The 27,456-nt window shown below is 48.0% G+C and overlaps 1 protein-coding gene across 2 annotated transcripts in view; it reads right to left on the bottom strand.

Annotated features, from left to right (window-relative positions):
- LOC147697215 (E3 SUMO-protein ligase RanBP2-like) overlaps positions 1–27,456 on the bottom strand; it is an 852,038-nt gene that overhangs the window by 782,767 nt on the left and 41,815 nt on the right. For both annotated transcript variants that reach the window (XM_086934289.1, XM_086934288.1), the window contains exon 3: positions 839–950. In XM_086934289.1, coding sequence (XP_086790415.1) covers positions 839–950 — 112 coding nt within the window. The remainder of the gene's footprint in view (positions 1–838; positions 951–27,456) is intronic.

Here is a 27,456-nt window from a genome sequence, read left to right on the forward strand (position 1 = left end):
TCCAGAGGGTTTTGCTGTTAAAGGCAAGGTTTTCTCTGTGGAAAACCCTGGACAGGCTGTGCTGTTTGTGGATTTTGGTGGAATTTCTAGTTGAAGTATTGGACAGTGTAGCCTGTGGATATAGGCTGCATTATCTGTCTTTAAATTCTCTCTTAAGTGTCGGTGCAGGTCTGCATGTTTTGACAACTTAAGAGATTATTTTTGATTGCTCCGGGGTCCGCGCACATGGGCGGGACTATTCACTAGATTATGACTATACACAGAGATCCCCTACTACAGAACTGACAGACTGAACATAATGTTTCACTGGGATGCTCGTCCTCGACAATAAGGAAGCACTCTGTACCAATTTCTTCCCTTTTTATATTGTCGTTTGGGTTAATTTGGATGTTATGACGTTCAGTTTTGAGATTTTGTACCATGTATCTCAACTGCTATAGTTCCTGACACTGCACCCCCTTGCTGAAGGACAAGGGGCTGCATGGTGTCAGAAGTTTCACCTGGAGATCAAATAAATAATATTCACCAGGTCTTGAAAAGGAAGGATTGAAGTGGAGCAAACAAACATTTTAAGAAGTTCCTGATTTTTTTTTAATTCAAAATAAAACAGAGGAAAATGACAAGATTCTGCATGAAAGTAGGGAGGGAGAAAGCGTAGATATTAGGACACTTAAAAATGGTGTGGACGTCGGTTCTAAACAGACTAGAAAACTTCACTGTAATAGTACACTGCCATCTGCCAGTCTAAATAAACCTACTCATGCTTTGAGCGCAATAAATTAAAAATGGCATAGAACAGAAATATTTCTACCACGGTCTCAATTGATTGGTTTCTTACCTTGTAGCATCCCACAGCTTTGTGTATGTTCTCCTCAATTTCATACAGATGACCAAGGAATTTATGGGCTTTAGGATCCCTTTCCTGTACATTCAGGTAGGTGGAGATATATCTGGAAAAACAAAGCAGCACACATTTCTACAATAGTCCAGACAAATAAATGTTTATTTTATGAAACCTCACACACTTTGTTAACACATAAAAAACATTCTGCCCCTTGGATGACTAAAGAGTGGACCCCACTTTGATCTTTGATGCAGCATCATAGAACCTGCAGATAGCAACATCCCAAGCAAATCAAGAAAAAAGTAGCATCCCACTCTTCTGTCAAACATCTCTTAATATCCTACAACAGTAGTACTTTTCTGCCACATGAGAGAGGAAGCTGTGTGCTTGGGCTGAGTGTGTTGTGCACAGAGTACATTATGAAAGCATACAGTTCAAAACGCTCAAAGAACTGCCTATGGTTATTCCTGTTTCCCTGTCACTGGAGCAGATCCCTTGGACTATGACCCCCCCCCCCCCACCCCGAGATCTGTCACAGTGTACCCTTTGCTGCCTTCTGACTGAAATACAAATGCAAATCCCTGTTTGGTCATAAAAGTCTAACCTAAACCAACATGACAGCTTTAATAGACCTTTTTACCACCACTAAAGGAGCCAGCAGTACATATCTTAGAGTCCAATGTCCCAGACAATTTCGCGACTGCCCTCCCCCCTTTTTTAAACATCTGGTAAGACATCTACTAGATGTGCTCTAGTTTTACTGGCGTACATTCAGATTTCTAATCTAGCACCCAAACAAGATTGGTCCTGGCTTTCTGCCTGTGGCTGATGTTTTAGATAAATAATGGGTCATTTTGAAACGGTATCCTAAATGTGTCTAGACTTCAGTAGTAGCACTGCTGCACAGTTAAAGACGAGCTTCTGAAATAGGTCTATGGAAGCTGCTATTTTCCTAAGACTGGGATAAAAGGCTAGCACTTCTGTAATGGCCTTCTGTAGGAAAGTGCCCCTTTTTGTCATGGTCACACCCTCTTTTTGCTCACCAATACTGAGGTTTTAGACTTGTAGTGCACTGGAAGCCTGCTAACCAGGCCCCAGTGCCAATGCTCTTTCCCTAAAACAAGATCAAAAATACAATTGTGATACAATTCGGAATACACTGTGGCACCTCTGTAAGTCACTAGTAAATGGTACGCCTGGTACCTAGGGCATGGGTACCACAGAAGGTCCACAAGGGCTGCATGTCTAATGCCACACTAAGTGAGCCCCATACAAATTGCATGCAGATTGCCTCTGAGGTTCTTCGGTTTTCGACTTCGTCCTGTATTCGGCCGCCATTTTGTGTCCCGTCGCCATTTTGTGTTGCCCTCACTCAGGCAGCACGGCGAACGGAGTGTTTTTGCCTTTTCCAGCTGCTACGTGTCTCTTCTGTTAAAAAGTAACCCCCGCCCTTGTTTACGAAACCGATGTCAGAGTCTGGCCGAGTCCACTAATCCATGTTTAGGTTGATTGATCCCCGTCTCGACTGACTGTTTGGCTCTCCCTATTCTTTACTTACTTTATCTTATCCGACTGGCCTTCGTTATTCTCTCCTTGCATTCTCTTGTTACACAACTATCCTTTGAGGCACACTAATACGTCCTGCCACCTGCAAATTGGATTGTAGGCACTAGCACTGATTAACTTGTGGGGAGGGGTGACACACAGGGTCTGAAAGAAGGGCGTATTTGGGACACTTGATAGCTTGTTTTCCAACTTTTCCTATTGGCTAGCCTTGTATGTATTGGGAGTATACGTTGTAAATATGTGTGCTATAAAAGATTGTGTGCCACGGAATAAAGTGGCAGTCTCCTAAGAACCTACTCTCTACTTCTGGGACAACTGTGCTTAGCTGCAGCTAATAAACCTGGTTTTCTACACCTAACAGAGTGTCTTGTATTTCTGTCTGACAAGGCAGGTGAACTCGGAGATTTAAGGCGTGCCCTGCGCCGCCAGTCTCATTAAGGCCCGGTTCTTCATCATTGCAAGCTACGTGTCATGGTGCAAACCATGGTGAAAACACGGCAAAGTCACTGCATATGGTATATACAAGTCACCCCTACAGCAGGCCTTGCAGCCTAACTTTATAGCCTATGTGAGGGCATAACTGCATAAGCCAATATGGACATGAAATGCCTAGTTCAACTGCTAGATAGTGCAAGTGAACAGGGAAGCAATCTTATGGTATGTACTGGGCACTGGTCAGAACGATTTACCCAGCTATATAATAGCTTAATTGACATCTATGTGGTTTGGTATCAAGCACCTTGGTTAAATAAATCTATACTGATTACAGTATCAGATTTATTATACCATGCCCCCAGGGGGGGCATTTTACAGGTGTACCCTGAGACCTACTAGCCTTAAGTAGGCTGGCTGACTGACTGGTGTAGTCCAGTCTGCCACCACACACAGTTTTTTGACCCTGCGCAGGTGACAGCCCCCGCTCTGTAACCAGAAACAATGCCTGCTCCAGAGGAAGGTGTTAACACCTCCTCCAGTGAGATGGCTAGTTATTTAACATATCAGAGCCAGGGACTTCAAAGCCCTTGTCGCCTTTTATATGTGAACCCGGCTTCCCCAGACCTGGGAGATGCCACCCGCTGCCCTGAGGGGCATTTGGCACCAGGACAGGTGGGAACTTAGACATGCAGAGAGGCGTGGTTGTAGTACAAGGCAAGTCACACCTCTAAGGTGAGATACCTGATGTGACCAACGAAAGAAGTGGTCATATAAGGAGTGTAATGACCACAAGGGTAAGTAGCCCAATGGCTACTACCCTTCACTCTGCTTACCTAAATCTAGTAATTAGGGAAGCCCCTAGCCCAGGAAATCAGTATCAACAGACTCAAGAAGGAGGATAAAGTGGAGCCGCAAGAAGCAAGAACTGAGGAGCAGCAACTAACTTGGCGCCAACCCTGCAGGCCTGCTTGCTGTCCCTGACCATTGCGATAAAGATGGCTCATCCTGCAGCTGTTCAGGATCCAAAAGCCAGGGAGGGCTGCCAGCACTTGGCAAAAAAGCCAGCATCTTCCATGGAAGAGCTGAGTTACATCCCTACATCCTGTAGGCACTGAAATGCAAGCTCTGGTTTACCAAGCTGCTGTCCACCCCCCCCCAGCCTCACCGATGCAGCAGCCACCCCGGAGGAGGTGTTCTTTGTTCCCAGAGGACAGCCTCATCTACCCAGCAAGTAACGAGACTCTAGACCCGCCAGGAGCCCTCCAGCACCAATATCCAAGGTACCCGACCCCTTGCAGCAGCCAAGACGTGTTGGGGGCCCAACCAGGACACCGACCCCACAGAGACTGACCAGCCAACGAGGGATGTCAAAATGGCAGAAGCCTTCATCTAGAGTGACCCAGCTGTCCTGTTGTGTCCCCATTTTCAGGTCATCACCAGAAGCAAGTGTCTAACCACCGTGACTTGACACCACAAAGCACCTCTGCACCAGAGTCCCACAGCCCAAGTCCAAGTGAACAGACGGTGTCCCCATCACCCAGAGACCCCCAAGACCTGAACTCACCTTTGAGTTCTGCTGGACTGGTCTCTCGGATCCCTGCCTGCAGCCTCTTTCTGCAAGCTCACTGAAACAATGCACCTCTGACCACCACAACCAGCCAGACCAAAGACCACTGTACACGAGCCCCACAGCCCGAGTCCATATAAACTGAGGGTTCATCCAAGCACCAGATAACTTAAAGACCCGAGCCTCTCTTTGGGTTTGAACCGACTGCCCCCCCCCCACCCCCCCCCAGTCGCCGCTTGCAGCTTGTTTATGCAGGAACCGTTTCCCAGTGACTTCAACAGGTCACTAGACACCAAAAAGCACCTCTGCAGGCGGACACCCAGAGCTGAAGGAGATGACCTGTTGGTGCGGTCTTGGGCCTTGGCCCCTACTTACCTTAAGTCTTGAACAACAGTCTTGTAAGTCGTAGACAAGTGGTTGTAGGAGAGTAGGGTCTGCTTCCTATGGTTACCCCCCCTTTTTGCTGTGATTCTCTGGTTTTTCAACTTTAGTATGGCTGTGGTTCTGCTAACCAGGCCCATAGCCTAGCTGTTCTCTCTCTAAATTGATACCATGTACTTTAGGTACATCCCAGATTGGTTACTGGTTCACCCATGTGAGTCCCTGTATAGTGTACCATAGGTACCCAGGGCATAGGTACACCCTAGGCCTACCAGGGGCTGCAGCATGTATTGTACCACCCCTGGTTAGCCTTCCAAACTGACACCACAGGTCTGTTCTTACAGCCTGGGTAAGGTGGTGTAATCACCCCTTACTTAGATAGAGTACATCTATATCTACCTTATCATGTGGCAATAGATCCACCAGGAGCTCCAGCAATCCTCTACTGAAACCACAACGTTTTCTCAAGAAGAAAACTTACAACCGGGCCTTCTCAGGAATGGCTCCCAGGATTTGAAATGATTTGCCCCCAGAAACGAGACTGAATCCCACCTCTGCATTCTTCAAAAAGGAAGTGAAAGCTATTCTCATGGCGTGTGCCCTAGCATGAGATGAGTCCCTCTGCATCTTTCGGAATCATCTCCTTATAGCTGTTCTATGATGTAGCCACACCATATACTCTTAAGTGCATTATAATCCTCGCGGTTAATGCTAACTTTGGTTTGGCTTTATCAAAACATGTTGTGTAAGGTGTCAAACACTTTGGAATACTACACCCCCCGCCAGTTCTGGTGGCGGGGGTAGTATTCCACTCTTCTAGAGGGAGAAGACATGTAGTTATTGTTAAACTCGCTTAAAGTTAAACAGAGCCCAAATGGATGCTGCTGCCACAGACACGAGTCTGCACTCCTGCTGATGGGCAAAACTCCGGCAGGGGAGGCTTGGACAATAGGTTTCCTGTCCAGGGAGGGGACGCTGGCCTGCGCTCCCAGATAAGCTGAGACATGTGGGGGACACGAGAGACGTGGGACCGGAACTCCTGGACATACTGCATTTTGCTACCTGCACCGACTTCCCGAGGTATCCCAAAGTTGTGCATTGGGGTGCTTGAAGCCCCAGCCCGAGCACCTTTTGCACCGAAGCGCAGAGGCCCACACTCCACGAGTGTCCCGTGGGCCCGCTTAGTGCATTTCAACTCAACGCATCTTCGCGGTTCCAATTCCGTTGGCTAGTGAGCCCCCAAGAAGACCAATCCTTGATTTAACTTGCTTTCCTTGTTGCTCCAGGCTTCCTCTAACTTCCCTGCAAAGGAGAAGTTCCTCAGACCTTGCGGGTCTGTACCTTAGCCAATCTCGACATCCTGCGTGGGTTGCGTTTGCCAAGGCTTGTTGGGTCCAATCCGGATACCGACACCGCAGTCCACTAGATCCTTCGTGGCACAGCTCGAATCCAGCTCCTGGTCGTCGTCGATACCTCCTGGACCTCGTGACTGAAGAGACAAACTTCGCCTTTGCACCTGAAATCACCAGACATCTGGTGGCATCTTCCTATCGCCGCCCTGGTCACTGGCGGTCTGAGAATTAGAACACGGTTCGCCTTGGACACTGCGGTACGATATAAGAGGATTGAAAAGTGAAAATTCCCTTGATCAGACTACAGGTTGTTGACATGCTTCCTGAGTGTGGGTGGTCCTGAAGAGAATCCCCATCAATCGTGGGATTCGAAACGCATAGAGCCTTTGGTCTGCCTGCTTGCCTATTTTTGGTTTATTTAATCACGAAAAATCGCGGCAACTGTACACCATACTATTTTTTCATGTGATGAAATTTAAGTCATTTTGATGAGTTGTTTAGTAGGTGTATTCACAACAAACAGTGGTAGAAATTAACGTATTTTGGCAGACCTATTGCTTTGTCAATTGGTGTATTTATTCGCCGGTTGATTGATCATTGTACAGGATGAATGTGTGAGGTGTGTTTGTGACATGATTGAAGTGGTATGTATGAAGGTATTTGTGTGAATTTCGTGCACTTTCCCTTGTGTCCAATTGAATTTATATGTTTGTGTATAACATTGTGCGTTTTTATGTGTTGAATCTTCTAAAGAACTTGAAAAATTCATTTTTTCAAATAAAAGAAGCTATTTAATAGCACAGGATACATAGTTCGGTGGTCTTTGTATCTTGGATAAATCGTGTTTTTGATTTGAGCATCAGTATTGGCATTTTCTCTTGTTATGACATTCTATAAGAACAGAACATGTCTAACTGTCTGGCCAGGGCTTTGCTGAACCAGAACAGAAGCAACCCAAGCCTGGTTTTGCACCGATTGGGGCTCTTCAGTCAGGTGTAGCTCGCCTCCAGTGGCACAATAAGCACGGGACCCATGTCTGGGCATGCAGTTGCACTTAGGGCGTTGTACTGGAGTGTATAAAAGACTGATGGTTGGAATGCTTCAGTGAATCTAATCTACTCATGTTTCCTCAGGGCCACTGAGATGAGAAATCTGCGACAGATAAGTGCCTTACGCACAATCAACATCGGATGCTACTGTGCTTTTAGCGCATGATGTGTACATGACTACGCAAGGTCACTATTTTTGCAATCTTAGATTCCTATCTGTATTGTCCTTTCTACAGGCCTCAGGGGATTTGTCTCTATTGCCACTTCAAAAGCTTTTTCAAGACATCCCGACCACGCAACAAAAGAAGAAGCAGTTTTTGATTTTTAAAAGTTTACGCCTACCGTGCACTTTGGTTACCAGTGTCTTGATAACACAGTCCATAGTACAGCATGCCAGTATGGAGGTTTTGGTGGTTAGAACCATGTGCAATCTCTGCCTGCCAACTGCATTTGAAATTAAGTTCCTGTCGCTGCTAGGCAATTAGCTTAAAGTTTGCACTTCACTCATGCACATGTCTTTACCTAGCACAAAGTGAGCTCACACCATAAGCTGTGACAAAGCGGTGCATTATTTTACATAAAAGATCAGTCTCTGCCAGTTGGTTGCTCCCCTGCTGAAAATGACAGTGGTATAGACTCTGCAAGTTAGAGAGGGCTGAAAGAGTTGGAAACATGAAGGCTATTTACCGATGCTGCAAGAACACCAAGGCCTACACCAACATTATGCAAGCTCTTCACAATTTGTGTCTAATCTTGGTCTCAGTAATGCACAAAATCACCCACCAATTTACAGCCATTTTACATATTTAAAGAACTTTCAGCCAAGCTTTGCTTACCCAAAACTGCTACAGACTTACACTCACCTATGTGCTACACACACCCTCAGTGAACAAGTTACTTACCTTCAGTAACTCTCTAGCTGGAAGAGACTATCTAGCCACAGATTGCCCATCTTTTGTCAGACTGGATCAGAGACAATTTCAGCAGAACCTCTGCATGCAGGTAGGGGGGTTGTGTGGCTTGGCAATGATACAGCTCCGTTCTGGAAATGAGAAGCAGAGCCTATATTGTGCCACTCCTGCATGCTGAGCCCCAAAGATAATTGGTGTGACCAGTGTGCAGATTCCTAGACTTGAGATATTATTAATGGTTAGGGTCCAATCAAAGAACAGGGAGGATGAGAATATCGGCAAGGAATCTGTGGCTAAACAGGGTCTACCAGAAAGAGCATCACAGAAGGTAAGTAACGTGTTCTTCAGATAGGGTTCTAACTGCGAGATTCCCCACCTTCTGCATAGATACCAAAGTATCCGTATTAGGAGTTAACCGGACTCAAATCTGAAAGTTGTGCAAGACCTAGTGGGCAAAATGCCCCCATCGGCAAAGCCGACTGACCAGGCAATAGTGCTTTCTAATTGTATGGATGGACGCCCCATGTCGCCACCAGGTAAATGTGAGGGACAGGGACTTTGCGTGTCAACGCAGTGGTAGCAGCTTTAGTGCTGGCAAAATGACCACGCACCTCTTTAGGAGGCTGCTTTTTAGCTAATGCGTAGCAGATCTTAATGCAGAACGCGATCCAGCTGAAGATGGTTCTTTTCTGCACAGCCTCACTTTTTCTTTGCTCCAGAGAACCCCACAAAGAGTTGATTGTCTACCCAGTGTACTTCAGTATGATCAATGTAAAAGCTCTGCGCTCTCTTGGGTCAAAGTGATGGAGTCTCTTCTCCTCTTTAGAGTTGTGAGGCGGAACATAGAACACCGACAAAATGATGTTCTGACTGACAAGGAATGGGGTCACAACTTAAGTCAGGAAAATAGCCCGGGTCCTTAAACCTGGCTTGTCTGGAAGAAGGTGGTATATGGCGGGTTGACACAGAGCTTGAAGCTCTCACACACTGTGCCATGCAATAGCAACAAGGAACACTGTCTTGAGGGTGAGAAGCCACAAGGAGCAGCTGTGAAGCAGCTTGAAGGGAGTGTACATCAGAAACATAAGGACCAAGTTAAGGTCTCCCTGTGGCATGACAAAGGGAGAGAGAGAGACGAAAAATACTGTAAATATTTCAAACAGTGCATGACAATAGGAGACTTCAAGAATTAAGGCTGATCCGGAACCTGAAAAAAAAAAAGCCAAAATGTATCCATAAATGTACCCAGAGCAAAACCTTGCCCAGCTAGAAAAAAAACAAATACGTCAAACAACTTTGCCTAAATGGGGTCTATCTGCAGAGTACCACACCAAACCACAAATTTGACTGACAGACGTATACAGTTTTTATCTAGGGATGCCTGGCTGCCAAGATTACACTAACCACTTCAAGAGGATGGCTGGAGGAGTTCAGTTGCCACCACTCAATCTTCAAGCATGAAGGTGGTGACTGCGAAGGGCCGGGCAAAAACATCCTCCCAGAGGGGCAGCTTGATAGGAGGACAGATGCTCAAGCACAGGATTTCTGGATACCATACTCTCTGTGCCCAATCTAGAGCCACAAGAATGACTTGCACCTAGTCGGTCCCCATCTTCTTGAGAACTAGGGGCAGAAGAGCTAACAGTGGAAAGCCATACTGGAGTCAAAGTTCCACTGGAGGCGGAATACGTCCGAGAGTAGGAGAAGTCTTGGAAACTCCAAAGGGGAGAAGTGCTGGCATTGCATGTTCGACTGTGTTGACTAGATGAAGCCAAGGCCTTCCAGAACCGTGGAGTACACCTTGCGCCAACTCCGGGATTAACATGTCACATGTAATCTGTTAGGCGCTGACAGCTGAGCTCGCCTGCCCTGGAATTTAATGATCCTGCCAGGTGGTTCACCACCAGGAAAATTAATTGGTGGTCCAGCAATTTCTGAAGGCGTAGAGCTTCCTAGCACAGAGTCTGTGACCCTAACACCACCCATCTTGCTCTAGTACCACATGGCGGTGGGGTTGTCTACAAGCACCTGTACAAGCCTCAAATTTAAAACAGATGGAAGGAAGGCTTTCAATGTCAAGCAGATGGTCTTCAGCTCCAGGAGTTTGATGTGGAGTCTGGACTTCACCAAGACCAGAGGCCTCTGATCTCCACCTCTCCCAAATGGCCACTCTAACCCAGAAGCGATACTTCGGCCACCACTATAAGCTCTGGGTGGGGGAAGGAGAGGGGTCTCCTGCTGATCCATTTGCAGTCCAGTACCACCACTGCATATCTTTTGCAGTCTCCTCCGAAATCTGAACATGGTCAGAGAGGTTCCCTAGATATTGGGCACGCAGACTTCAAATCCCATTGCATAGCCTGCATAGGCCACCAGCATGCTCAGCCAACAGGATGCAGGAAACCATCAGTCTCAGCAGCCTCTGAGTTGACCTCACTGAAATCCAGGACCAGTGGTTCCTAACCTGTGGTTTGGTATCCCATGGGGGTCCGTGAAGTCCATTCAGGGGGTCTGTGACTGCTTAGAAGTTAAATATTATTAACACATTAAAAAAGGGTATATAAATAAAGAAGCCAAGGGTAAGGTTGAACATTTAAAACCGTTCTGTAAATGTGAGGGAATTTGAAACTGGAGGCTAAAAATTAAGCTAGTATCCTACGATTGATTAGTGGGAGCATTGCAAGTGCATCAAACAGATTATGGCGTGGGAGCATTGCAAGTGCATCAAACAGATTATGGTATGGGCAATAAGTGGCCTAAATTGAATTTACAAAAGCTCCAAATTTCACAATAAAGTCTGGATTTTTTATATACATTTATATTGTGAATTAAATAAAATATTTTATAATTTGTGTATTTGAAGAATTTTTCTTTCTGCATTTTTTGTGTATGGTTTGTGGTTCAAATCATCGAAAATACTTAAGCTGGGGTCCCCAGCTTGCAGTAATGACTCAGGGGGAAACCAAAGAAGTCAAAAGGTTACAAATCACTGTGCAAAAACGATTGTACGGAATACTGAAGTGTGTACATGTACGGGGAATGAACTGAGAACTAGCTTAGACAAATGTTCATTATTTGTGCAATTGTTGCGTTGTTATAGAAAGAAAATCAATAAACTGTCCAAGACTGTTCCCCCAACAAAGGCAAAAAACCGAAGTGTCCAGAATTGCTCAGATGAAGAGGAGTCTAGTTTGATTTCGACGCTTTGATAGCGAGCAGAGCACCAACGATAACAGGACGTTCGCAGTAGTCTAGAGGTGGTTGCCGACTGCCTGCGGCGACAGGTTGGAGATGTTCAGGAACACCTGGGCAGGACTTGAGCCACCGAGTCCCAAAGGACAGGGGAATAGTGCCGCAGCAGGAAGCTGGCATTCACAGATCAAAGCACCAAGCTGGTGGACGAGAAGACCCTATTTTGCAAAGGTCTCCAAACATTTTGACTCCCTATCAGGATAATAGTCGAGTGTGTGTTTGGGGTCAGTTTTGCTAGCAGATGTCTGCACCACCAAGCTTTCCAGGGAGGGCTACAGAGATAAAAACGAATATGATACCAGTATGCATCTGTTCTTGGCATGTAGGGCTGCTGACATTCATATCTGTGCATAGATTGTCGCCTAGTGTTGGGTCCGGATGATTGCACATTGTTGTCCTGGAAGAGTCTTCGAAGTATCACGAGATAGGTGACTCCTCCCCTGGACTACAGTGCGCATGGGCATCCCCTCCATCCTCAGATTGTTTTTCGCCATTGTGGCAGAGATGGAGTGTAATACAGTGAATGATGTCCATGGTACATAGTAATTCTGAATGCTACAGCTGCTACAGGCGCCGGGGAGGAGGGTGGGCGATATGAATGTCAGCAGCCCTACATGCCAAGAACAGATGCATACTGGTAAGTAGCATATTCGGTTCGAGGCATGTGGGCTGCTGAATTCATATCTGTGCATAGATTACAGAGCAGTCCCTCCTGTTAGCGGTGGCTGCACGTGCCAGCTGCAGCAGTCTGAAAAAGAGTTTTGAGAACAGCCTGTCCTACAGCTGCCTGCTGGTTTGAATGTACATTTACGCAGTAGTGTTTTGTAAATGTATGTATAGTGGACCATGTGGCTGCTCTACATATCTCTTCTAGAGGAATATTCCCCAGGAAAGCCATGGATGCTCCTAACTTACGTGTGGAGTGTGCTCTTGGAGGAATGGTTAGTGTGCGTTTAGCCTTTGCATAGCAAATCTGTATACACTTAACGATCCATCTGGCTATTCCTGCTTTGGAAATGGGGTTGCCTTTGTACTGTGGAGAAAAGGCAACAAACAGTTGTTTTGTCTTCCTGAAATCCTGTGTTCTGTCTATATAGTACATGAGAGCCCTTTTGACATCTAATGTGTGTAGAGATCTCTCTGCGACATTTTCCGGATTAGGATAGAAAACAGGCAGTTCTATGGTTTGGTTTATGTGGAACTACGAATTCACCTTAGGCATGAATGTAGGGTTGGTGCGTAGTACAACTATTTGCGTGGACCTGTATGAATGGCTCTTGAATGGTTAGTGCCTGGTGTTCACTAACTCTTCTCAGTGAGGTAATGGCTACTAGGAAAGCAACTTTGCAGGTCAGAAATTGAATCTCACATGAGTGTAGAGGTTCAAAAGGTGGTCCCATAAGTCTGGTGAGGACCACATTCAGGCTCCAGACTGGTGAAGGTGGGTGTCTGGGAGGGATCACTCTTTTAAGTCCCTCCAGAAAAGCTTTAATGGCAGGCACTCTGAATAGTGAGAGGTGCTGCCTGTTCTGAAGATAAGCTGCTATTGCGGATAAATGTATACAAATGGAACTGTACGCTAGATTACATCTGTATAAATGCAACAAATAACAGATAATGTTTTGAATTGATGCATCCAGTGGGTTAATGTCATTATTGTTACAATATATGACAAACCTTTTCCATTTAGCCGCATAGCATGCTCTGGTTGTGGGTCGTCTTGCCTCCTTGATGATCTTCATACATTCTGGCAGCAAGTTGAGGTAGCCAAATTCTAAGACTTCAGGAGCCAGATTGCCAGGTTGAGCTGTTGCGGATCTGGGTGCTGAATTTCGCCATGGCTCTGCATTAAAAGTCTGGGTGTTAGCCGCAGTCTTTGATGCGGTACCACGGAAAGTTCTACTAGCGTGGTGTACCATGGCTGGCGTGCCCACGTTGGAGCAACCAGGATGAGTGTCATCGAGTGTTGCTTCAGCTTGCGTGCCACCAGCGGTATAAGAGGTGCTGGGGGAAAAGCGTACGCAAATCTGCCTGACCAGTTCATCCATATCGCATTGCCCTGTGACTGCGGATGTGGGAACCTGGCAGCGAAGCTTTGGCATTTTGCGTTTTTCCTTGTGGCGAATAGGTCTATCTCTAGATGACCCCACTGCTGGAAGTACGGTTGGAGTACTGATGGATGTATCTCCCACTCGTGCATCTGGTGGCTGTGTCTGCTGAGCAGAACCGCCATCTGGTTGTCTTTGCCCGGGAGGTGCTCCGCCATGAGGAAGATGTTCCTCTGAATGGCCCACTTCCACATGCTCGGAGCCAGATGAGACAACTGTGGAGAGTGTGTTCCTCCCTGCTTCTGTATATAGTACATGGCAGTCATGTTGTCCGTCCGGATCAACACGACCTTGTTGCACAGGTGTACTTTCAAAGCTTTCATTGCCATGAAGATTGCCATCAATTCCAGAAGGGTGATGTGCATCATCTTCTGCTGTGCTGTCCATAGTCCCTGCACTGTGTAGTGGAGTACATGAGCTCCCCATCCCTGGAGAGATGCGTCAGTCGTCGGTATAATCTGTGGCACAGGCTCCTGGAACGGTCGGCCTTGCAAAGGTTTTGTGGGTTACACCAATGCTGAGAGTTGTACGCCCGACCGCTCACCAACACTAGGTCTTTCAATTGTCCTTGAGCAAGATTCCACTGACGTGCCAAGCACTCCTGAAGTGGGCGCATATGTAGTCTCGCGTGCGGGACTATGAAGATGCAGGAGGCCATCATGCCTATCAACTGCATGAACACTTGCTGGAAGCGAGTGTTCGGGAGTGAATTTTTGTATCAGTAATTGCATGCTGTTTATCCTCACTGAATTTGGCTGAGCTTTGGCTGCCAGAGTGTTTATTGTTACGCCCAGGTACTGTCGCACGTGGGCGGGCTGAAGATGTGACTTTGGATAATTCAGCGAGAATCCCAGATTGTGAAGAAGATGAATGGTGTGGGACATGTGGCTGGCACACTGCTGGGCCGTCTTTGCTTGAATAAGCCAGTCGTCCAGATAAGGGTAGACATGTATGTGCTGTCTCCTTGGGTATGCTGCTACTGTCGCCAGGCACTTTGTGAACACCCTGGGTGCCGTCGTTACTCCGAAAGGGAGGACTTTGAACTGATAATGTTGATCTTGAATAGTGAACCTGAGATACTTTCTGTGTGATGGGTGTATGGGTATATGGGTATATGGGTATATGGAAATACGCATCTTTTAGATCTAGTGTTGCGATGAAGTCTCCCTGACTGAGTAACGGTAGAACCTGCTGTAAGGTGAGCATATGAAAATGCTCTGACAGAATGTATCTGTTTAGAGGCCTTAGGTCCAGTATGGGTCTGGGAGACCCGTCCTTTTTGGGTATTAAGAAATACAGAGAGTACACCCCTGAGCCTTGGTCTTCCACAGGCACTAGTTCTATGGCTCCTTTTTGCAGCATGCTGACGACCTCCTGCTGCAATAAGTGTAAGTGCTCTGCGGACATAGGACGGTGTCTTGGTGGTATGTTGGGTGGAGTGGATGTCAGCTCTAGACAGTACCCGTACTGGACAATGTCTCTTACCCAACTGTCTGTGGTGATGGATTTCCAGACCGTCAGGGACTGTTGCAGTCTCCCCCCGACAGGTGTTATATGGTCGGGGGCAGTGACAGGGCGTCACTGTTTGTTATTGGCAGAGGATCTGGAATTGTTGTTTCCTCTTCCTCTGCCCTTGATGTTGTTTCCACGATATCCACCCCTGCTGTGTTTATTGTAGGTGGTTTGTGTACCTCCTTTATTATACTGCGTCTGCTGTGTGTTTTGGCCTCTTGAAGGTCCTCTAGTATTGGAGCGACGAAAAGAGCCACCCCAAAACTGCTGTGACTGCAGAGCCCCCATAGACTTCGCAGTCTCTGTGTCTTTTTTAATCTTTTCAAGGGTGGTGTCAACGTCAGGTCCAAATAAGTAGTCCGGGTTAACTGGCTGATTGAGGATAGTAGTTTGTATTTCTGGTTTGAATCCAGAGATTCTTAACCAGGCATGTCTTCTTAACATGACGCTAGTGTTAATGGCCCTGGCTGCAGTGTCAGCTGCGTCTAGCGCGCACTTGATGGAAGCATTGGTTATAAGCTTTCCTTCTTGGATTAGTAGCTCCGCTCCCTCCTTGTACTGATCTGGTAGGTGTTGCAACAGTGTCTCAAGGATATCATAATGGGACCGGTCATATCTGGCTAAGATTGCCTGAGTGTTGGCAATGCGCCAGATGTTAGCTGCCTGCGCTGCCACCCTTTTTCCCGAAGTTTCTAGTACTTTCGACTCCTTGTCAGGAGGGGGAGCATCACCTGTAGTCTGGGAGTTTGCTCTCTTACGTGCATTAGAAACAACTAATGAGTCCAATGGCAACTGTCCTCTTATATAAGTAGGGTCCACAGGTGCTGGTCTATATTTCTTTTCAATTCTAGGGTTTATTACCCTTGCCCTGGTGGTCTCTTTAAAAATGTCACCAGCATGCTTATGGATCCCTTTTTGCATGGGCGGAGTCTTGACGGTTCTTTCCGAAGTGGAAAAGGTGTCGACCAGAAAATCTTCCTCAACAGGGTCAGCATGTAGTTGCAGATCATGGTTACCCGCCGCTCTTTCAATAAGGGCGTTAAAGGCAGTAGTGTCCTCAGTAGGAGATGTTTTTACAATGTATGCATGTGTGTCAGGGGCATTCTGTGGATCCCATGGGTCAGCTGGGTCTGCCCATGGTTGGTTCTGATCGTCGGGATCAGTGTCCACATGATAAGTGTCATCCTCCTTATCGTCATCCCCTGCATCCACATCTGAGTATGTGGGTGAAGAAGACTGGAGGTTCTTGTCCATAGGATTGCAGAGGCTCCACAAGAATTGGTGATGTGGTTGAATCCCTCTTCTTGTTTAATGGAATCTTATGACTCCATGGGTGTTTCTGGTATTATTTTCCTCTTATACATGGACAGTCTACCAGTGTCCGAGTCGATGAACTGCCTCGATTCCTGTTCTTTAGGCTCCTCTGTAGCCCCCAGTCCCATCGACACTCCCTTAACTGCTCCGATACCCTTTTTCGGTTCGAACATCTTCGGTCGCACCATCGGTGGCAACCCGAATTTGATTGGTGTCGATGCGGTCTGAATGTTTCTGACCAACTTCGGGGTTGGGGCCTTCTTCGGTCCGACCGTTGTAGCCTTTTCTCTGATGCGTTGGAGTGACTCCGACACCTCTTTGGATATGAATGGGGTCGGCTGCGTCGACTCGACAGGGTCCTTGGAGCCAGTCTTTGTCTTGGCCACAGGCCTTGTCCGAGGATCGACCCCCTCTCTTGGTTCGAGCCTTTTGTCTGTGTCGACTCTCTTCGGCGCCGACTTTGTCTGTTCAACAGCCTTGACTTTGGTCTTCGGTGCCCCAACCTTCGGCTCGATGACCTTTTTGAACTTCTCGGTATCGATGGCCTTCTTCTGTTTCTTCGGCTCCGAGGGGTTTAAGGCCTTGGAACCAGCCAGAGTCAGCTGCACTTTTGGTTTCGTTTTGGCAGTGATGCTTTCGGTTTCGATTTCTTTGGATCGACCGATGGCAGTTTCGATACCGATGGCTCTTTATATATGTTCGTAACCGGGCCTTTATGCGGGGCTGTAGAACGAGTCGGTAGATCTCGGGTAAGGCCTTGTGGCGATCCGTCGACCTGAGCCTTATCGAGTGCTTCATCGTCGGCCCCCGTATCGACGGTTGGGCCTAGCTCCTCGCCTGAGCTATCTTCTACGGCCCCAAGGGCCTCTGCGTCATCTCCTACCTCATCTACGTTTTCTTCTTCTTCCAATATCTCTTCATCTTCGGCGTCATGCTCCGAAACAGGATCCGAGTGTTCTTCCCGATCCTCCAGATCAACGACCTCTTCGTCTTCGGTCCCGAAGATGTTTTCTGGATTAGGCGCTTATCTCTGCGACTCTAATCGAGCCGCGCGTCGAATCCGAAGAGTTTTCTTCGACCTGAACCGGGCACAGGCCATTCAGTTGGCTTTGTTGTGATCCCGGGACAGGCACTTGTTGCACACCGGGTGGACATCGATGTGCGGGTATTTTGCATTGCAAAGTGGACACCTCTTGAATGGGCTTCTTTCCATCAAAGATCAGGTCGAGTGTGGAAAAAAACGTCTGATCCCTCGATGTCCTCTCGAAGCAAAGTTATCGGTACCGAGAAAAACTATACAGACGCTGTCGAAAGCCTTTTGGCTTTGTAGAAAGTTTTCCTAACTTGAGCTAAGATAGTAACAGCCGAACCCAATGGCGGAAAAAAACTATCTGAGGATGGAGGGGATACCCATGCGCACTGTAGTCCAGGGGAGGAGTCACCTATCTCGTGATACTTCGAAGACTCTTCCAGGACAACAATGTGCAATCATCCGGACCCAACACTAGGCGGCGATCTATGCATAGATCTGAATTCAGCAGCCCACATGCCTCGAACTGCCTGTTCACCCAGGGAAGGGCTGTGGCGTTTTGCAATATTAGCGGTTGACAGGGGGCCCAGAGCAAGGTTTGGCCCTTGTCACCAACCAAGTGTCTGTAAGGCCTTCGTTAAAAGGTAAGAGGGGCTCAGTGGAGGTTTGCCCAAACTGAAGGACTTCTGTAAGAACATTTGTATTGACCTCCAAGGTGGAGATCTTGTGGTCAAGGACTTAGTCAGCCCTATGTATCACCATAGCGTAGAAGCACTCTCCTCAGTAGCCGGACCAGCGGGTGAAAGAAGCCCTCACTTAGGGTTGTTGTCAAGACCACCAGCCTCTTATAACTTGTCGTACCAATTCTCCTGATGGTAAGGCTGGCCAATCACAACCCACTTTTTACCATTTTCATCTGAATCGGTGCAAAACAGGAAAAGCAGAGTATGTGTCACCTTTGTGAAGGCTCGGGTGGAGGAAGCGATGCAGACTCCGAGAGTACAAAAATAGGTACCTCGTCATCCGGCATCGATGAGGTGGACATCGAAGTTGCGGGAACTGGCATGGTGCTGTGGGCAGTCGGAACGAAGTCCAGAGTTGGCCTCGTGGTGGACTTGGAGGGTCCTAACGGCACCAAGAGCATACCCTGCTGGCTGCATTCCAAGTAGAGGACCTCAAGGCTCTGTGGGGCCCAAAGTACCCCTAGAGAGTCGGCAAGGATCTAGAGTCGGAGCATGGCTTTACAGAACTCCCATCTGGTTTGGAGTGGCGGATGGCCAAGGATACCCCAGTTGTGGTGGAATAAGTTGAGGGTTAGGCTCAGACGTCAACAGGTTTCGGAAGCGAGATTGAGAAGTACGACACCGCCTCAAGGGAAGCCCCTTGAAACTACTCCTGCAACTTCTGGATCTGTAACAGGACTGGGATCAAACTTTTGACTTGCAGTGGTCCTGTTGTAGAGTCTTCTACAATGTAGAGTTTTGCGTTGCACTCTCATATGGCATTCGGGTTCATCGATAAACAAATGCTGCAGGCCTTAAAGTTGTGACTCGATCACAGGCATACATCAGAGATCTGGCATTAGTAGGCACTTTCACAATAATTTATTATCTAAAAGGATTAGAGTGAGGAAGGTATTCTTATCTTTGCCCACGGCCAGCAATTCAATAGCACAGTACGCCCAAATCCTCCGTGCCCACTTGATTTTACAACAATTGCAAAAAAAGGAAGGAAAGAAAAGTGGCCAGTCAATTCACACAAAAGATAGCATACCCCCACTGTTCAAGTGTATGTGTGCTACAAAAATGTGTAGAGAAAAGAGAAAGTAGCTCACATGCGCACCACCAGAGGAGCTACTGGTAGGTTCTGACCAGCTTGCCCACGTTTTTGTCATCATCGATAACTTTCTCAAATGAAAACAAGTGTGATGTGTCCAGTGAAGAAAAAAAAGAGAATCAAGACCTCGTGAAAAAAATGAGACCCAAGAAGTCTCTTTTAAAATTGGGCTAGACACACACACAACTGTGTCACTTTTATTCCGAATTGTGAGTCTGCACAAGGTTAAAAACACAGCATGTTGTAGACTGGCCGTTTGAAATGACTCCTTCAACTTCAGTATCTGTAAAGGGACTGGGATCGAACTTTTGACTTGCAGTGGTCCTGTCGCAGAGTCTTCCGCGATGTAGAGTTTTGCGTTGCAGTCTCATATGGCATTCGGGTTCATCGACACACAAATGCTGCAGGCCTTAAAGTCGTGACTCGATCACAGGCAAACCTGATGAGGGTCTGTCACAGACATCTATTTGCAACAGCCCCTACAGCGTTAAAACCGGTAGTTTTGGGAGGTAACATTTCCTGTACACGCTGTTTTACAATTCTCAAATGGTAAAAGGAATCTAAAAGAGACAGGAGGGCACCCTGGATGTGTGTCTGGTGGCTCGGAAAAAAGGAACTGACACTAGCATGTGAGAGTGGCACCTATGTAAGCCCTGCAAGTCATTTCAGGAGTGGAATGTAGTCAATGCAAACGGGCACAGCACCACGTACTAGTGTCTAGAAGTACTGCAAAAAGATTCCAGATCCAGTATGGCACCTAGGAATACTCAAAAGGGGAATAATATGTGGCTAGAAGTGTCTGCCAGAAAGTGCTATATCCATCCAAAACACATCCTTAGCCACACCTTGGACCACTTTAGGACTCTACCCTTAGCCTAGTCCAGTTCACCCTCAACACTATTGTGTTGCTGATGCTCACTCTGCAATTTTGCTGTACGCCCTTCAGACTCACTCCTAGTAAACTCCTCATCCCAAATAATGGTTTAGTTCAGTAGCTTCACACAAGGCATTTAGTACACAAGGCATTTAGTAGGTCTTCCATTGAGGTTCCCTGAATTTAGCAGTACAAGGGATCCTAACCTGTAGCCCAGGGACCCCTGGGGGTCAGCAACACCTGCTCAGGGGAGTCTGACTGCTTAGAAAATTACATATTAACAAAAAAAATCAGTGTATATAAATGAAGAAATAAAATGTACAATTGAAAATGTTCTGTGAAAGAATTTGAAATTGGAGGCTAAAAATTAAGTATGTGTCCTCAGATTGATTCTTAGGAGCGGTGCAAGGGAATGAAACAGATTATAACCAACGATAAGTGGCCTTAACCTTCCTATTAAAATGAAGATTTTTTCAAAACATTTGTTTGGGAATTAAATATTTAATCATTTGTGTATCTGTTTAATAAAGGTTTGTGGGGAGCGGAGCCTAACCAGCGACCAGGATGGCCGCTTAAAGAGTCGGCTCCGCCGATCTCCCTCGCCCACTCCGATATCCTGCAACATATCCTGGTGCCAAGCCCCCCTCCCGGGTGTGGGACAAGAGGCGACTAGTGCTGGTGCTCGTCCGAGCCGCCACCGAGGTCCGGCGGCGAAGACAAGTCGCCGGACAGTTTGGGGCCAGGTTTGGCGGCCGGACCGGGGCCTCGAGTGCATTGCTGCCCAGCTGGAAGTTCGACAAAACCGGGCGCGGAAAGCCGGGAGGCCCTGGTCCGCCCCAATAATTCCCGACATTTGGCCGAAATTCGAGGAACCGGCCTTGGAACGTATTGCTGGGGCGTTGCAGCGGTGGGGGCCCGAACCCATGAAGACACTCCTTTACTGGCTGCAGACGGGTATATTAACCCAAGATAGCCAGCATGAGCCCTACGGCATTGCAGCAGGCAGATCCAGCTCCCTGACACAGCCCTGACATGAGAGCAGAGTGAAGTGCCTCAGAGGCAGCGTTGTGGTCTGCTGTTGGGAGCTCCTGGGGTGCCAATTCGCCCGCCCCCCGCGATCTCGACAGAGAAGCATCCTGACTGGGTGGGGGGCGAGTGTCTCTCCCCGAGGGGGTCCCCTGTACATGTGAGCAGAGTTGTAAATCACATAGGGGGAGTGAAAATCTGGCCATTATTGAGGAGGCCCGGTCACCTGGTGACGGTGGACGATGATGTGGCTTGTGAATGGAGGTGCCTGGCTGGTGCCCACCAATCATGGCAACCCAGTGAGAGATGAGTAGTTGCTGGAGACAAGGACACAAACAAGTAGAGAGGTGACGGTCGGGAGCTGAAGGGGGCACCTCTCGCAGTAACTCCATAGCAGTGGCTATTACTCCCCATGGGTCTTCGGATGGTGTAGCAGCCCTAGAGGTGAGGAGAGGCCCGGTGGGGACTTGTGGGGCGCGTGAGGAGAAAACCGCCATTGAGTTGTGTAGTGGCGTGACAAGGGAGTGGGCACCACAATGGCGACGAAAACCGATCAAGATAAGGGCCAGCCTCGCACATCCAGAGGGGCCAGGAATGTACAGTCCAACACACTGGAGCGCTACGCCCTACCAAGGGGGTCACCGGTGGAGCCTAAGTGGGCGCAAATGAGGGTGGAACCTGATGCTCCTTCCTCGGTGGAGCCAACGTTGTCGGACCTCATGGTGGCCATTACCAGTATCCAAAAGTCACTGGGACAAAAGATGGAGGACCTGGATAATAAGATAGACACTGTTGCCATCGAAGTGGGGCTGATAAGAGCGGATCTCACTAAAGCAAGTGAGAAGGATCTTAAAGCCTGAAAGGCCCTCACGGATCGGAAGCTGGATGAATTTGAAGGTAGAGCGTGACGCAACAACATTCGCATTTTAGGGGTGCCCGAGAGGTCGGAGGGTCAAGCACCTGATTTGTTTGTCAAAAAGATTGTACTTAACCACATTCAGCCTAAGGGTCTCAGCAACTTTTTTACAGTTGAACGTGCCCACAGGGTCCCGGGGGGGCAGACCCATGCCGGGGGCGCCTCCCCGCCCCATGATCGCAAGGGTCTTTAAGTTTCGCGACAGGGATGTAATATTGCTGGCGGCCCGGTCGGGCCCCCGTTAAAATTTGAAAATGCAACACTTTCCTTTTTTCCGGACTTCACCCAAACAGTACAAAAACTGCGACAGGGGTTCATGTCGGTGAAGAGGAGATTGCGTGACAGGGGTATGAAGTATGCCATGATGTTTCCAGCCCGGCTTCGAGTGGAGCATTACGGAAAGGCCTTGTTTTTCGACAACCCTGATGTGGTGGTGGACTGGTTGGACAGCACACATGCAGCGGGGACAGAGAGCCTAAACAGAGAAGAGGCTGATGAGTAATTGATGGCTGAACAAGGTGATGAGTGAGCCTGAACAGTGGAGTGCATTGAACGGGGGGAGGGGTAGGGGTGAAATGCTTTGCATACTCCGCTAAGCTGGCAGAGATGCTTCAGAGGGTTGATCTAGATAAAGGCGGTGGGGAGGGGTGCAGGGGGGGGGAGAGTTCGGCTTGGGGTCCTTCTTCATTTACTACTTTTAGTTAGTTGTAGAGTATATTGTGGGCGAAAGGCACACTGCTAGTTGTGGATGAGCGTAAGCTACTGGCAGGGGTGCAGGATGGGGGTGGAGGTGTGGGGGGTTTGAGAAATTTACGATTTGTTAAAACAATTGTGATGACACTTTCAGTAACATTGTTTGAAGTTTGTGTTCATGGTTTCTTTCACGCATCGGGTGACTTGGATATGATGTACCACTTTAATGTCTTCTGGTAGACAGGGGTTGGGGATAGCCACGCTCAGTTGGAATGTGAACGGGCTGGGAGATAAGATAAAACGGAGAATGGTTAATTAGCTGATTAGAAGCCACGCTCATGATGTAGTGTTGTTGCAAGAGACGCACCCTGTGGGAAATCGTTGTATGGCACTGCACTGGGTGGGGGCATAGACTGATGGCACATGCTGGATTTACACCGGGATCCAGAGGCAGGGGATTCTAGTGAGAAATTCCTTCCCCATGACAATCCAAGCTACATGGGCTGACAATCGCGGCAGATACATTGGAATTTCTGGGTCGTGGAAGGGGAGGACGGTTACCTTCTTGTCTGTTGATGTGCCGCCGGCCCTGCAGGCTGATACCTTTCGTGATATGAGTCTAATTTTCCTAACCCTGCCTGTTGGACTGTTGATTGTGGGGGGTGATTTCAATGCTGTAATGAAAGGTGAATTGGAAAGGTTCCCTCCCCGTGTTCTGCCACCTCTCACCGATGGCTCTCGGACTTCGTAGAAACTACTGGGCTGGTGGACGGGTGGAGGTTGAGGAATCCGATAGAAACATCTTATACACACTCCTCTGCTGCGCACCATTCCCTCTCACGGATAGATTATGTTTTGGTACCGCGTCACAGGTGACCGGGGTTCGAGAGGTGAGACATCTAGGCAGGGGGATTTCTGATCACTCACCTGTCTGGCTTCGTGTAGAGGTGGGAGAGAGGGATGTCGGTAGAGTCGTTCCAATAAGTGCCTGGCAGTTGAAAGACCCTGCTATCAAGAAGGAGATTGGCCGAGTCACGGACTGCTATTTCCAAAACAATGTCGGAACGGAGTCAAAGTGCACCCTGTGGGAGGCATATAAAACCGTGGTCCGAGGGGAGGCACTGTCTTTGATCTCTGGAAAGAAAAAGGGTTGTGCAGAGGTGGATAGAGTGGAGGCAGAGTTGGTGACAGAGGGGGAAGAAGGGAGGCATCGCTTGAGGCTCCTCCGGGATGAATATAAGAATCTGGCGAAGGAGAGGGCTAAGGTGCAACACGTAGTCACGCAGAGTAAGATCTACGAACATGGTGATAAAGCCGGAAAGCTGATCGCATGGTTGGAGAGAGGGAAGAGGGAGTCTCGATTGGTATCGGAGTTGCACTCTGAGACCTTAGGTAGAATTACAGATCCGCAACAAATAGTAGAGGATTTTTCGACCTATTACAGAGCAGTTTACACAGCGGCAAATGCATATACAGAGGCTGATAATGCAGACATGATACACTATGTCGAGATGCCGGCGCTCTCTGAGGAAGATCGGCAGTATCTGGACTCCCCCCTCACTAACGATGAAGTCGCACAGGCGATCAGGGGGGTGAACTCCAGGAGGCTTCTGGCCCAAAAGGACTCCCCATAGAGCTGTATAAATTGAACGCTAACAAGTTGGCTCCTTTGCTGCGAGACATGTTTATTGAGAGCAAAGGAGAGGGTCAGCTTCCATATGATCAGCGCGTAGCCAATTTAGTCGTTATTCATAAAGATGGCAAACCTAGGACGGCGTCTTCTTATCGGCCAATTTCTCTTTTAAATGCAGAGCCCAAAGTGCTGGCAAAATTGTTGGCGATCAGGCTGGTCATGGTCATTACGACCCTGATCCATCCGGATCAATCTGGATTCATGCCCCGTCGTAATGCAGCCCTTAACATACGGAGGTTACACGGGATTCTGGCAGGTGCGTCCCGTATACTCCAGCCAACGGTTCTCTTGTCACTGGATGCTACTATGGCCTTCGACAGTCGAGTGGCCATACTTATTTGCAGTTTTGAGAAAGAGGTTTGGACCGGAATTCATTGTGTGGATTAGTCTTTTGTATACACACCCCCTCGCAAAGGTGGTGGTGAATAACCATAGATCCGCGGATGTCCCACTGGGACGGGGTACGAGGCAGGGATGTCCTCTGTCCCTGTTGCTCTTTGGGCTATCTCTTGAGTCGCTGGCGGCGTGGGTCCGCTGGGATAGGACGATCAGGGGGCGGAGATGGATGCAAGATTGGGAGGACAACATTTTGCCATATGCAGATGACATCCTCCTCTATCTTACCACCCCCCGGGAATCACTGACCAATTTCCTGGACGTCCTGGCTATATTTGGGAGGTATTCGGGTTTCGCCATCAACTGGATGAAGTCAGTCCTTTTTGTTATCAGTGGCGACCCTCCAGACGTCCCAAGCACCTGCCTGTTGCAGGTGAAGCCAGTGGGCTTTAGATATCTAGGAATTTCTATTACTATGGACCCGAAGCTACGATATGATAATAATCTGGGGCCCCCACTGGCTCGGTTCCGGCGAGATGTGGCGAGTTGGAAGGCGTTGCCACACTCCCTACTGGGTCGCGCTGTACTGTTTAAAATGATGGCGCTACCCAGATTCTGGTATGCGCTACAGAATGCTATGGACCCAGTGCCTCCCTCCTAGTTCAAGGATATAGAGTCTCTTCAGGGCCAGCTCCTCTGGGAGGGCAGACCACGTATCACATTCTCCAAACTCACGTTGCCCTGGTGTGACGGAGGTATGGGTCTGCCCGACCTCCGTAAATACTATTGGGCCTCCCAATTAGCGGGGATTAATCATGCGATCTATGGATCACCCCTGGACCCCGGTTATGCGATGGATCGGGGCCAGATGCCGGGGCATGACTATATGAGGGCACTCTATGCTAGACTAGGCAGGATCTCCATTGTCAGACCGGCGGCGCAAGCGGTTCGAGTGTGGCATCTGGCTAACCGGCACCTCAAGTGGGATGGGAGGATTACCTTGGCTACTCCGCTATGGAGTTCGGAGGTATTGGGTAATCTGCAGAAACTAAGGGCTTTGACCGGTGGGACCTCGTTGGGATCTCACAGGTTAAAGATGTGTGGTGGAAAGATGGGGTCATTACATTTGAATCCCTGCAGGAAAGACACCAGCTGCATGAGACGGAGAGATATAGGTACGTCCAGATGAGACATGCCCTGCTGGCAAATATCCCCCTGGGCACTACACCCCTGAGGCTTCCCCATTGAAGGACCTGGTGCTGGATGGGCATCTCCCCACTAAAACCATTTCATTGATCTACAGAAAACTGATTAACCACAGAGGATCCGTTGGTAGCACTTAGAGAGCAGTGGAGTGCAGACGGCATAGTCTTAGATGATGAAGATTGGAGGGAGTCCGTGTCTTCCCCCAAAATAGTAGCTATCCAAATGAGATAGCGGCTAGTGCAATTGAAAATACTGCATCGATTCTACTTTACAGGACCCCGTTTGGTGCGGATGAGATTGAGATTGGTGGAGGACGGGATGTGTCGGAGAGGATGTGGTGATTCTGGAACATTCATGTATGTTTTATGGCACTGTATTGAAATACAACGCTATTGGGTCAAGATTCATGAAAAATTTAGAGAGGTGCTGGGAGTGGAGGTACTGTTGGAGACCCGACAATTTATTTTGAATGTTTGGGAGCCTTCTGACCTTACAGCGCATGGGAAGCAATGGGTAACCCTGGCATGTATGATTGCTAAGCGTAATAGCGCACAGTTGTGGGGTGCCAGTCAGGTGCCTCAAATTGGGAAATGGATGGAGGATCTCGACTGGTGTTTGTTTAGAGAGAGGCCGGTATATGTGGCTAGCGGTCGACCCAGGAAGTGGGGGGAAATTTGGGGTGCTTGGAATAGCTACAGAGGAGATATCTGTGCTCCTCCGATCGTGCCTGCCGATGCTGTTGCATTGGAGTCTCCATAATCCCTAAAACTCCTATTGGTATATTGTGATGATTAGTACTGTACAAATGATTATTGTAATAACATGGGCAGTCACCTGATGCTTTGTTTCGGTTTGTTAATAAAAGGTTTTGTTTTTTTTTAATGATTGTGTACTAGTTGTGATTTAAAGCATCGAAAATGATTAGGCGGGGGATCCCCTGCTTCCAGTAATAACTCACTGGGGGTGCCAGGATTCCAATAATGATTCAGTGGGGGCTCCCAGCATCCAAAAGGTTAAGAAGCACTGAAGTAGAAATTGTTAAAGTTCAAAGGTATGACTACATGCATCACAAGTGTGTGTAGTGAAGGAAGAGTTTGTTTGAGGGTTGGGTAGACTAGGCTACTGTTTGTACGAATATGCCCTTTGCATATTATAAATGGACAAACATTAAGAAGTGGGCCCCTGCAGGTTTCACCAGCAACATGTCACTGAGGTTGAGCGCTATAGAAGATATTATGCCACATTAAAAGCGTATCGAATTCTCTCTTGGGACCCAGTAACAGGAATTACTGACAGCATTAGGATTCAGAGGTAGGCTGTAGATCTGCAGACCTGGAAATATTCCAATGGGGCTCCTGCTACAGCAAGTCACTGAAATCTTCAGAGGAAACTATGGGGAAGAATGGGCATTACAGGGAAAATCAGACTTAGAATTACTGATTTCTCAGGTAACTCTCAGGGTTCCACCAACATCCCTGTTAACAAAGCTACCCTCAACTCAGGAGTTACTGGTACACCTAGTATCAGAAACTCTAGGGGGTCGAGTTACCCGAAT

This window comes from Lissotriton vulgaris, chromosome 8, assembly GCF_964263255.1.
Source record: "Lissotriton vulgaris chromosome 8, aLisVul1.2, whole genome shotgun sequence".
NCBI classification, from domain to species: domain Eukaryota; kingdom Metazoa; phylum Chordata; class Amphibia; order Caudata; family Salamandridae; genus Lissotriton; species Lissotriton vulgaris.